General features: G+C 33.1%; 1 protein-coding gene across 1 annotated transcript; it reads right to left on the bottom strand.

Annotated features, from left to right (window-relative positions):
- Positions 1 to 3,511: 3,511 nt before the first annotated feature.
- LOC127085195 (tubby-like F-box protein 8) lies at positions 3,512 to 7,976 on the bottom strand. The gene is made up of 6 exons (XM_051025751.1): positions 7,755 to 7,976; positions 7,390 to 7,464; positions 6,245 to 6,673; positions 6,025 to 6,112; positions 4,870 to 5,002; positions 3,512 to 4,529 (listed from the first exon to the last, which is right to left on the bottom strand). The coding sequence occupies exons 3-6, from the start codon at positions 6,593 to 6,595 to the stop codon at positions 3,818 to 3,820; spliced, it is 1,284 nt and encodes a 427-aa protein (XP_050881708.1). The 5' UTR covers positions 6,596 to 6,673; positions 7,390 to 7,464; positions 7,755 to 7,976; the 3' UTR covers positions 3,512 to 3,817.
- Positions 7,977 to 11,927: the final 3,951 nt, after the last annotated feature.

The following is an 11,927-nucleotide window of genomic DNA, read 5'->3' as shown; positions in this document are numbered from 1 at the left end:
GACAAAAAAAATAGTGATAAAGTGGATAATCGTCCTCTTAACTGTAGTACCCCTTTTATTATTGATGGACTTCTTATATCAATGATCTTTTGATATTTATCCGGATTTGTTTCTATTCCTCGGTTGATCAACATAAACATAAGGAATTTTCCGACTTGTATCCTGAAAGTGCACTTGTCCGGGTTAAGCCTCGTGTTGTAACTTCTAATTAACGTAAATGTTTCTTCTAAATCTTTGATATGTTTCTAGTTTTTCGGGGTTTTGATCACCATATCATCCACATATACCTCCAGGTTCCGCGCTATCTGTGAAGCGAATACCACATCCATCTGTCTTTGGTATGTAGCCCCTTCATTTTTCAGTCTGAAAGGTATCACCTCATAATAATAATTACGCATGTGTGTCATGAATGTTGTCTTGGGAGCATCCAACGGATTCATTCGTATCTGATTGTAACCCGAGTAAGCACCCATGAAGTTGGGAAGACGGAAACTGGAAACCCCGTCTATGAGTCGATCAATGTGAGGAAGCGGATAAGGATCTTTGGGACATGCCTTATTCAAATTAGTGAAACCCACGCACATTCGCCATTTTCCTAATTTCTTTTTAACCATGACTATATTAGCTAACCAAGTTGAATACTTAATCTCCTGAATTAAAACCGACCTTCAAAAGCTTTCTGACTTCATCTTATATCGCTTTTCTCTTCTCTTCGTCATCCTTCCACTTTCTCTAAGACACCGGCTTGATGGTTGGATCCAACGCCAGATGGTGGCAAACTATGCTTGGATCTATTCCGGATATGTCATTTGGTTTCCATGCGAACACATATATGTTCTCCTTCAATATTCTTATGATTTCGACTTCCTCCTCCAGAGACAAATTAGAACCAATCTGAGTTGTCTGGGATATTTGGGCACCAATTTGTACCTTCTTCACATCTTCGATGGGTGTCAAGTCATCCTCCATCGGATCCTCTCTTGGATCAATATCAATTAGATTCATCTTTAAATGATTATCTTTTATATGCTCATCAGCTTGAGCTTTATTTTTAAGCTTGAGTCTGTCTTTATAACATTTCCTTGTTAATCCTTGATCACCTTTTATCATCCCAACGCGATCATCTTCGAGAGGATACTTCAGTGTAAGGTATAAAGTGGATAATGTCGCCTCTAAAGCATTGAATGATGGTCTGCCTATAATAATGTTGCAAGGAGATGCAACATTGACAATCAAGTATATGACCTTGACGCTTTTTGTGTTGTCTCTACTTCCAAAAGTTGTTATTACGGGAAGATGCCCTAGAACTTGCACATGTTCTCCGAAAAAATCGACCAAGGTACCTTTAAGAGGTAACAGTTCGGTGATATTGAAATGCATACCCTTGAATGCATCCCAATACAAAACGTCTTTTGAATTTCCTGGATCTACCAAGACTCACTTCACGTTCCAGTCGTGAATTTGTACTTTAATTACCATTGGGTCGTTCTCGTGAGCCAATACTCCTTCGACACCTTTTCTAGAAAAACTAATTACGGTCGAGTTTTCACCTTCTTCTGAAAGTGACTTTTGTCTGATATGCATCACTGATAAAAAAGGATAAGGTATTTTTATCCTGGTTCACCGTTAACAGGGTTAATCCAGTCTACTCGTCAGAGTCATTTTGTCTTCTCAACATGACTTAATCCAATAATCAAACTGATTACAATCTTAAAGACTATCGATCAATAAGTTCTTAAGAATTCTGACTAAACTTAGTCCCTTAAGGAATTACAACTCAAAGACTAACCGTCAATGACTTCTTGAGGCTTCTGACTATAACCTAGTCCCTCAAGGAATTTAACAACTATTAAATAAAAGTATTATTTACAAATTTGCTTCTAAATAAGTAGATACACACAATGATAATCAGACTTTACACTTAAGAATATATGAAATGAAGTTCTAAGTGTTTCTCTCTATTTTCTCTTTCTTTATATTGTTTTTCTTTTATTGAAATTCTTTTAGCATAGAGTTGCACGTTCAAGTGCTTTGCAAAAAACTTTGTTTTCAAATTTCTTTGTTCTCTTTATATAGATGAAGAATAAGACCGTTGGATGATAGAATTGAAAACTTATTCAAATTCGCAACTGTAATAGTTAGAACGATGTTCAGTCGTAAATCATGGGTAGTGGAGAGAAAATCTTTTATAGTCGTTTGTAGTACATTTCTTTTGATTTAGCAGCTTAACTTGTACTATATTCTTAGAATATTCATTCCTTCATTTTCTCTAAATCATTGGCTTCGTATATGATAGATTTGAAGCTTGATTAGAGTTTAAAGTCTTGAGAATAGACTTCAGAGTCTAGTGAATATGAGGCTTGAATATATTATAGTACGTCTGGGTTGTTTACTTCAGAAGCGTTGACTGGTATATCCAGAATTTAACTTTAAGTTTAGAACTTCTTCATATTCTATCTTTGGTTTAGAATCCGATGATGTTCAGAGTCTAGAGTCTTTATATCAGAGTCCAGAGTCTTTCTTATTCAGAGTCTCTCTTATCCATAGTCCATAGTCTCTTATCCAAAGTCCAAAGTCTCTCTTTGTCTAGAGTCCAGAATATGTTTTGTTTAATTTTGATCAACGTCTGATTTGTTCAGAGTCTGCTCTATTCAGGATTTGATTTGTTTAGAGTCTGATTTATCTAGCTTCTGACTTGTTCAGATTCTGCATACTCAATAAATTATTAGAGTACAAAATTATTCTTTATACTTTGTTAAAATCAAAACTCAAGGATAATACATATATAACCAAACTTGTTTCAACATAAATTAGTTCGATTTAACTAAAGGACGTGAACATGTACATGAGCAAGACAAGAAATTTAATCTGAATTGTAACTCAAATTACTCCTACTCTACTTAATAAAATTCAACACTCTAGTGTCGAATATGTAGGAAATGTAATCTATTACTGACTACAGTAGGGTCAAACCAAAATTCAAGTTTCATTTCTCAACTTGAAATCAATAAATCTCAATGTATACCTAACCAACAAAATAATTCCAAATTCTAATTTGTAATAATTTTTCTATTTTCTAATGTTTTAAGTTTCATTCCTTAAAGACCTCCGTAGAATGTGTTATGGCCAAAATAGGTAATTGATAATGTAGAATAAGTCATGGTATTACAAAATTATATGTTCTTTTCTACTTTATGATTTTTACAACACAAATATTGATCTTACAATATGTTCTAATTGCTCATAAACACTTTCCCGTTCCAATAGTTCATTATTGCAACAAAAAGCTTTATGATGATCTAAAAAAAAATCTCTCTACTAAAACTATCATAATAGGTTAAAAAAATAATGAAAACAGAAATTTAGATTTCTCTTTCATTGATAACCAATAATTGTTTGATTATTCATTTGTATTATCAATTCTAGTTGAACGTTATACATTATGTTACCTTTGATCATTTTTGAAAAACATAATGTAGTTTCTAAATGAAAATAATAGAGGAAAAAAACATATTTAACATATGATAGATTGATTTACTTTTTGACATAACCTATGATAGTTTGTTGGTACAAGGATAATAACATTGCATTGGTAAGCATGAAACTACTGAGAAAGAAACACAGCAACATTTTAAGTTAAAAATGCTTTAAACCCTATTACATCAGTTACAATTTAGTCATCATACAGAGTCTGAGCAATAACAATGGCCTAATCCCATAACACTGGTGATAAGAATAGGACAGAGAGAGATAAAAATAAAGAGAATTTACCATCACAAAAGTTTGATTAGTTCGCTTTAAGGACTTCACGATTAACTTATTCACAAGCCAGCTTGGTGTCAAAGCTGCTCAAGCATATTGCAAAAGCTTGGAATGCAGATAAAGGATATCGATAATCCATGGTGAACATATCTTTCCCAACTTTGCCGAATTGCAGAATAATCTTATCATGTTCTGGTGGAGCTGGTTGAGATGGCGTCGGTGCGCCAGCAGGTGGTTGGGTGGAGGCAATCAGCTGAAAGTTTTTAACAGACGCGACAGTTACTCGTCCGCGGAAATTAAGGCACCAGCACTGCAATTGTTCGTGCCATCTTGGAGGCTTGTTTTTCAGAACCAACGGTCTTGTCTTGCCATCATCATCCTCGTTGCATGATCCCCCGATCTCAGAAAATCTTGAACTGCTGAACTCGATGGAATGATCTAGGGACTTCGAAAATGAGATGCTACGGAATGAGTCCTCCAGGGAACGGGGAATAAGCTCTGGCTGTCCGGGAACAGAACCGCCCGCATCAAGGGCTGAATTTGGTATTGAATGCATAATGCAGTGCATCTTCCTTGGGCCACGAGTCCCGAGAACATTCAGTTCATATGTTACCTGAGCTATGTTGTAACTCCCAGATGGGACCTTAGGCGATACCTTTTTAGAAAATCTCCGGCTCGTCTTCCCAATCCCCGGAGGACATATATGGGCAGAAGTGTGGGGAGGCTGTGTATCATATATAATAAATTTTGTTCCGAGAAAGTTTGATCTGGTGTATCAAAATAATAATATAAAATATTGTAAGTAAGAAGACAGATACATAAAATAAAACAGAAAAAACTCGGTGAATGGTCTTGAAGATATGAATAGCAAACAAGAATATCTGCATCACATAAGTGGAAAGTCAATGATGGAATAAGAATCCTAGACTATCACGTATGTGCAATGAAATAAAAAGTTTGAAAATCTTACTTAATCCTTCAACTGAAATTCATTGCAACTTAGCAAAGATCATATATATTTTTGTAGACACGAAACCAAGATTTAACGTAGTCAATGACACAAGAAACCGAGAAAAAAAATGATATACTAACAGGTAGTACATTTACCTCAGCTTTCCAATGTAAGTATTACTTGATCTAGAGATGTTGTCAGCATCCATGGAAATAACATACTCAGTGTAGGTTGTTCTTCTTGTCCTCTTAGCAGAGAGGAGGAATTTTCCATTTTCAACTAACAAAGCTGCAAAAGACAAAGTTAGAAACAGGAACAAAATTTTAAAGAGTTCAACATATACAAGTAATGGACTGATTCAAGTGTTTCCACGGCAGCAATTAATGGAATATGGAAATGATTTGTAAAATATAAAATAATGAAACTTATTTACTTGTAGGACAGATGAAAATTGTATCTTAGTTGATTACATTATAGGAAACCCACATAGCATTAAAATTTCAGAAGGAATGTTGTAAACATAATTGATAAAATTTTAACCATCTAATACTAGTAACAGCTTCGGCATAAATTACACAATTACAAGTATTATCCAGTCCCCATGTCAGTGTTGTCGGTGGCGGATGGCAGTCCATGGCAGAGAGCCAAAAACCCGCCATATCAGCCGCCTTGCAGCGCCATTATAGCAGAATATGGCGGAAAAACCTGCTGTATCGGCCGGTATTTACCATTGCGGCGAGCCCAAAAACCGCCATGTATATCCACCATAGCGGCGAGCCTAAAAACCGCCATGTATATCCACCATAGCGGCGAGCCCAAAAACCGCCATGTATATCCACCATAGCGGCGAGCCCAAAAACCGCCATGTATATCCCGCAATATCAGCCACTTTGCGGCACCATTATAGCGGATTATGGCGGAAAAAACTGCAATATCAGCCGGTATTTACCATTGCAGCGAGCCCAAAAACCGCCATGTATATCTGCCACAGCTGCGACCCCCAAAACCACCATGTATATCCGCCATAGCTGCGACCCCAAAACCCGCCATGTATATCCACTATAGCGGCCATGGCACCGCTATTTGATAACACTGCCCCATGTAGATCCCAAATCAAATATGAATGCAAGTGTTTACAGACGTGCAGCCACAATCAACAAATGCATTGATATTCACATAACGAGTAGCTTAAAAAAACCAAACTGTTGGAATTTGAAACATTGCATCATAACAAATCGACATGATCACAGCAGAAGCACATGAACATAAAACCATAAGAACCCAAGGGGTTACTTAAGAGAAGTGTTTACCGGGGCTCAGACAAAGGAATAGGTGGTATGTTAAGTTAGATTTATCTCTTTTGATAAAGCATTGAATGATTCCATCACGCGGCCCAGGCTGAAAAGTGAAACAAACAAAAAACTCAGCATATTGCTACCATATCAATTTTCATTGTTATGTTATCGCAATATAAATGTAACCTGTTGATAAAGTAAGATAATCTGCAAGAAAAAAAATTATGTGATTAACCTGCTTCAGGGACACGGGGAATGTAAGTTTGCCGCAGAACTCGGGGCTCTTAACGATGTCCTTGCACATATTCCTCCAAGACTGGCAAACAGAAGCACAAGCAACTACATGCTTTCGTGAAGGCCAAGTATTCTCACTCTCCTCTAGCCGTCGAATTACATCAAATAGTAATTCTGGGGGTAAGCTCGCCCAGCAACTATTTTGAATAACAAGCGGCTGATCATGCAGATCCTGTACCGAACCATGAGATTTTCCCCTATGATGATGACCAGCAAGTTTGACATCAAAACTACGCCTAGATAAACTCCCAAAACTATCACGAACGTCACGAACTATGCTACGGAATGACATTCTGCCGGACTATCCCAAGTATCTCTTCTGCAAACTTCTGATGGATTCTATATCCAACCACTGTGAGCATATATATGACTGCCATCAAAGTAAAGTTCATCTCAGCAGTCACATTATCATTAATGGAATTTAGCGATTATTGTTCATTCATTATTATCCAACCAAGAAAAACACTATCAGTAAACTTCGAGCCAAATCAGAAAGCTTCTGATTTTCAATTATACAATCCATTTTATGTATACATAGTCATGAATCAAATGCACGAGATATTTAAACATTTTAAAACTAGCTAGCTACGAAGCACATACACCGAAAACACACACCGACACCGACACATTGACACCGGCAATAATTTGAATGAATAAATTTAACATAATCACAAATGTCCTATCAATTTTGAACAAACACTGACACACATTTTTTCAGAGGTGACCGTGCTACAGAGCTAGCTGGATAATTGGTCAACACCCACCACCATAAAGAATAGCTTAAATCTGATCAATTTTATGTGAAATGACTGATTACTGACTTAAATGGCATCTAAAGCTTCTACTGGGAAAAAAACTTAATTTAGTTACTCTATAAGATTATATATGGTAATTGAAAATCTTACTAAGACAAACAAAATACTACAATAAATATGTCAAATTTAATACATTTACCATCAAATATAGCATATATAAAACAAACAACAACAACAAAAAAAAAAAAAAAACCACATGTAATTGTCATTCAAAAATCGTTGTTAAGACATAGAAAGACCATAATGTAAGGGTTACAGGAAGAGAAACTACCTCTAAAAAACTTGTAAATTAACCTCACTTCATAAAAAACCCCAAGCTAGATCACAATCCACCTTACAAGTTAATCTGCAAAACATAAGCAAATGTTAGAAAACAAAACCTCAAAAATAATCTAGAAATTCCAAATCTTACAAAAAGTTAAACTAAACTAAATTTGCCTCATTACTATGCCTATACCATTTCCATTCCACAAACCTAAAAAAGAGAGATTTTTACAAGCTTGAAAACAAAATTGAACTTTTTCTCAGTGATTTCAACAGAAATCAAGTTGACCAAAGTCTTCAAGATTAGGGAAAAACAAATTCATAGATAATATCAGAGTAAAATGAAAAGTTGGATTTAGAAAACAAAGTTACCGAGAATGTTTAGATCTAAAGTAGAAGAGTTGTATTGAATGAAGCTGAAATGAAAGATACAATCTTGCAACAAAATAGAAAGATATATACTTTAGGTCAGAAAATTGCTAACATCCTCAGTTTCTTACACCTCCCTCATCTCTCTCTCTCTCTCTCTCTCTCTTGTTTTCTCTCTCTTACTCTCACTCTTGTATCCGGACTCCAAAATTTCATTCAATCTAGTTCATGAAATTAAGTGAAAAAGTATAAACCAAGTTCTATTATTTTTTATGATATAAAAATGTTTTAAATAAATCACAACTTGTTAATTAATATTATTAAATAGTTGTTGAATAATTAAAAATATTTCACTATTATAATAAAAATATGTAAAATCATGTTTTTAGACAATTGTAATATGTTGAAAAAATATTTTATTTTAGTACACACAAACAATTGAGTGCATCAAATTCTAAGCACTAATCTGTCAAAATTATAAATAAATAAAAAATTCTTTCAAAAAATTTTGAATTTATTATTAATTAAACTACTTTCAAAAAAATTGCTAAAAAACAAAATTTAAAAAATATTTAATTTGAATAATATTTAATCAAACTTATAATTTAAAAAAAAAATCAAATCAAACTTTAAACTATTAGAATTTCATTCTTATATAGCCAATATAAAATTTATAATTAAAATATTATTTTTTTTAAAAATAAATAAATAAAATATTACGGATTTGAATCCGAGTTTTGATATCTTATCTATTTCAATTATAATTAGGGAATAACTATTTTAAATATTTTTAAATGTAGATTATATTTAGAATCAAATGAGTTTAATAATTTAATTATGATAATTTGTTGATAATGTAAGTAATTATTTTAAAAGTCAAACAAATACAATAATTTAATGATTATGAATGAGTGAAAGAAAACCAAGCATCAAGTTATCATCATATACATAAATTAAATATAATTAATGTAATCTTGACGTTGAGAAGTTTAGTTTAGGAATATATAATGATAATGATAACTATTATTATTATTATTATTATTATTATTATTATTATTATTATTATTATTATTATTATTATTATAAAGAGTTTAAGTAACGTATCCACATGTTATCCACCACCAAACCAAAAATGGTGTCGAAAAGGTTGCGGCGAACTATAAGGAATGTAATGTCATGCAACTTGTTTATTACCTTATCTATTTATATAATTAAGTTATCATATTTTTTTATTTATTTTAAGACAATTTTCTAAAGACATGGTTAACTATTTCTTCCGGTGTTTTGTGTGGATTTTTTTATTATAGATGTTCCTTATAGTGAGGTTATTTTCCTTTCGATTTAGTCAACAAAACTTTTACCAAATAACATTACTTTTTAATGTATTTTTTAAAAAATTTACTTTTATAATTTATTATTTTTCAAGAAAATGGAAAATATATTATTATTAACTAAAATTATATTTAAAATCATTTTATAACTATTTCAAATGGAATTTGATCTTCACTACACAATTGTTTTTTTTTCAAATTTTGTTATTTAGTTAAACTCTTATTACTCAAAAGTCAATATAAAATGTTAAATAATAATGATTATGCTTTTAACAAATTGAGTTAATTAAATTTATAAGAATAAAATTTTATTGTCACTAAACTATTTTATATATAATAACTATTATTTTATTTTTTTGATATCTTAACTATAAAAGTATAATAGCTTTTTTCATAAACAAAAATATAAGTATCTGAATTAGCATCTATCTATTATATTAATCTTTAAATTATGAGTTTTTTCTACTTTATCAATTTAAGTGAATAAAGAGTAAATAGTTATTTTAATTTTTAAAGAAATTTGTAGGATTTAGTGTAATTTCTTAAAATTATAATTGAGAAATAGTCACTAATGTCGCTTTAAGCAAGTGTTTACGCCATTACTCCACCATAGTGGTTCTAGCTATTTGTGAGAATGTGTGCTTTTTTACTTGAATGGGTTCGAATGGTGGATTTGATAATGTCAAATTTATTTTCTTCCTGCATGTTTCATGATGAAATAGGTAATAAAAGTTTCCAAAACTTGACTTTTGCACTAAACTGTCAGGAATTTTTTAGATAGGCGAGAAGTTGTTATGGATTATATCGATTAACTTTGATCTTGAGAATCTTTTTGTTGATGTGGGGGAGGAAAGGTCGTCAAAACGGGGTGAATTTAACAGAAAAGGAGTTTTGAATGACTTTTTTGCATTTCGAATAAGTGGTCGTCAATCATATAGGTTTGGAACTTTCTGTAAGGCCCTAATTTTGATCCTAAGATCCCTCATGTTATCTCATCATTTGCATTGCCTTTTGGATCACACCTTGGCATCCTCCTTACCCCTCATTCATTGGGTTTGCATTGGGAGAGATCACCAAGCATATTTGGTTGTATCATACTTTTCTTTTTATTATGAACTAATCAAAACACCAAAAAATATGTCTATGTATAGCTTTGTTTCTTTTGTAGGTAGTGTGTGCATCCATCAATGTCTCATCAAGCTCATGTCTAGGGTTTGAGACCCTCAATGCAAGGAGATCAATCAAGAGATGATTCACATTGACTCTATAAATCATATATGGGTCCTCATGATCTTCATTTATCATTTTGATCAAGAAATCATCAAGAGTTTGAAGTTTGTTTATCTTGGAAGCCCTAATTCATCTAGGTACCTTGTGTGACGTCCTTAACAAGTTTCTTCAACATTTGATCAAATATATCAAGGGATACTTCATTATACATCATATTATGCATATATGATCCTCCATTAGTTCACAAGATCAAGAGAACTTCAAGTTTGCAAGTTGGTTCATGGTGGTTGACAAGAGAAAGTCAACTGATCAAAACTGGGGTTCTCTAGACCCTATCTCCTACAATTTTTGTCATATGAAAATGATTATAAGATAAAAGTTACTCCTTATTACATTTCAAATAACTTTCATGTTGAAGTCAAGATCTAGTTTTTCTTGGAAAGTCATTTTGTATGGTGAAAGGTTATAGGTCATTTTGTATGTGCCCTAGTTAGGAGGTCAACTTCCAAGGATCATAACTTGCTCAATTTTTATGATATGAAGTTCATTTAAGTTTCATGATCAATTTCAAGATTCCTTATCCAACTTTGATTCTTTGATAAACTTCAAATTCCACTTGCAAGGGCATGTGCTAAGAGGAAACATTATAGGTCATTTTGGGTCATTACCATTGAACAAGCAATTTTCCTCAACTTCTAAAATGCATACCTCCTTCATGCCAAATCCAAATGAGGTCAAATTTATAACCAATTTGAATAGGTTTGAAATATCTACAACTTTTATGAAGGAACACTTTCCATTTGAAGCCCATAGCAAAAGTTATTCAAGGTGGAAGAAGTGAACATTTGATTGGGTAGAAAAATTTCAATTATGTTTGATTTTCCAAACTTACACCTAAAAATTCATCATGATCAAAACTTCAAATGTAAAAGTGTTCAACATGAGAGTTGTTCCCCTTGATCTCACCTTTCTAAAAAGTCCAATATCACCTCATTTGGACCAAGATTGAGGGACTTGCGCATGGTTCCTTTCATAGGTTTGTTTTGGTAAAATTTGAATTCAAATAACCATTTCCTATTGCATGCTTACATGTTATGGTTTCAGTACTCAATGTGCACAAATTGGAGTTGGATTGCATCATACCTTAGGCCCAAATAATTGCTCATTCATCCATGCACCAAAGTTGCTAAAATTGGAAAAATTTCAAAGTGTGTGAAAAGCAACTTGATACACTATAAATACAAGGCCATTGTGATAAGAAAGGGGATCCCTGCTTGCCCAAGCTTTGAACCATTGCCTCCCTAACCTCCATTAAAGGATAAACTTGAAGATTTCACTTGAAATCGAGTTCCCAATCTCCTTCTATTTTGAGATTGAAACTCCAAGAATCCAAGCCCTTCTTTGATCCAATTCACTTCCTGCAAGCTTCTGGAGTCGAGCCAAGGCCAATTGGAAGCAAGATCAAGCCAGATTCAAGCTACTCGAAGGTGATTTTTCAGAAACCTTCTCTCTTCGATTCTCTCTCAATTCTTCACCATTCTCTTTGATTTTTGGTTGGCTGAAGTCCTGCTAATGTAGGCAACAAGATTGAGTTATTTTGAGATCAAATCGAAGC

The sequence above is a fragment of the Lathyrus oleraceus genome, chromosome 1, assembly GCF_024323335.1.
Source record: "Lathyrus oleraceus cultivar Zhongwan6 chromosome 1, CAAS_Psat_ZW6_1.0, whole genome shotgun sequence".
In the NCBI taxonomy this organism is placed as follows: Eukaryota; Viridiplantae; Streptophyta; class Magnoliopsida; order Fabales; family Fabaceae; genus Lathyrus; species Lathyrus oleraceus.
The sequence above is the reverse complement of the archived record's forward strand: the minus strand, read 5'-3'. Positions and strand labels throughout refer to the sequence as shown.

Coding starts and splice junctions, on each gene's coding strand:
- LOC127085195 (XM_051025751.1), bottom strand. CDS start 6,595: ATGTCATTCCGTAGCATAGTTCGTGACGTTCGTGATAGTTTTGGGAGT. Junction 6,113..6,244: donor TCCCCGTGTCCCTGAAGCAG/GTTAATCACATA, acceptor TTCACTTTTCAG/CCTGGGCCGCGTGATGGAAT. Junction 5,003..6,024: donor ATTCCTTTGTCTGAGCCCCG/GTAAACACTTCT, acceptor TGTCTTTTGCAG/CTTTGTTAGTTGAAAATGGA.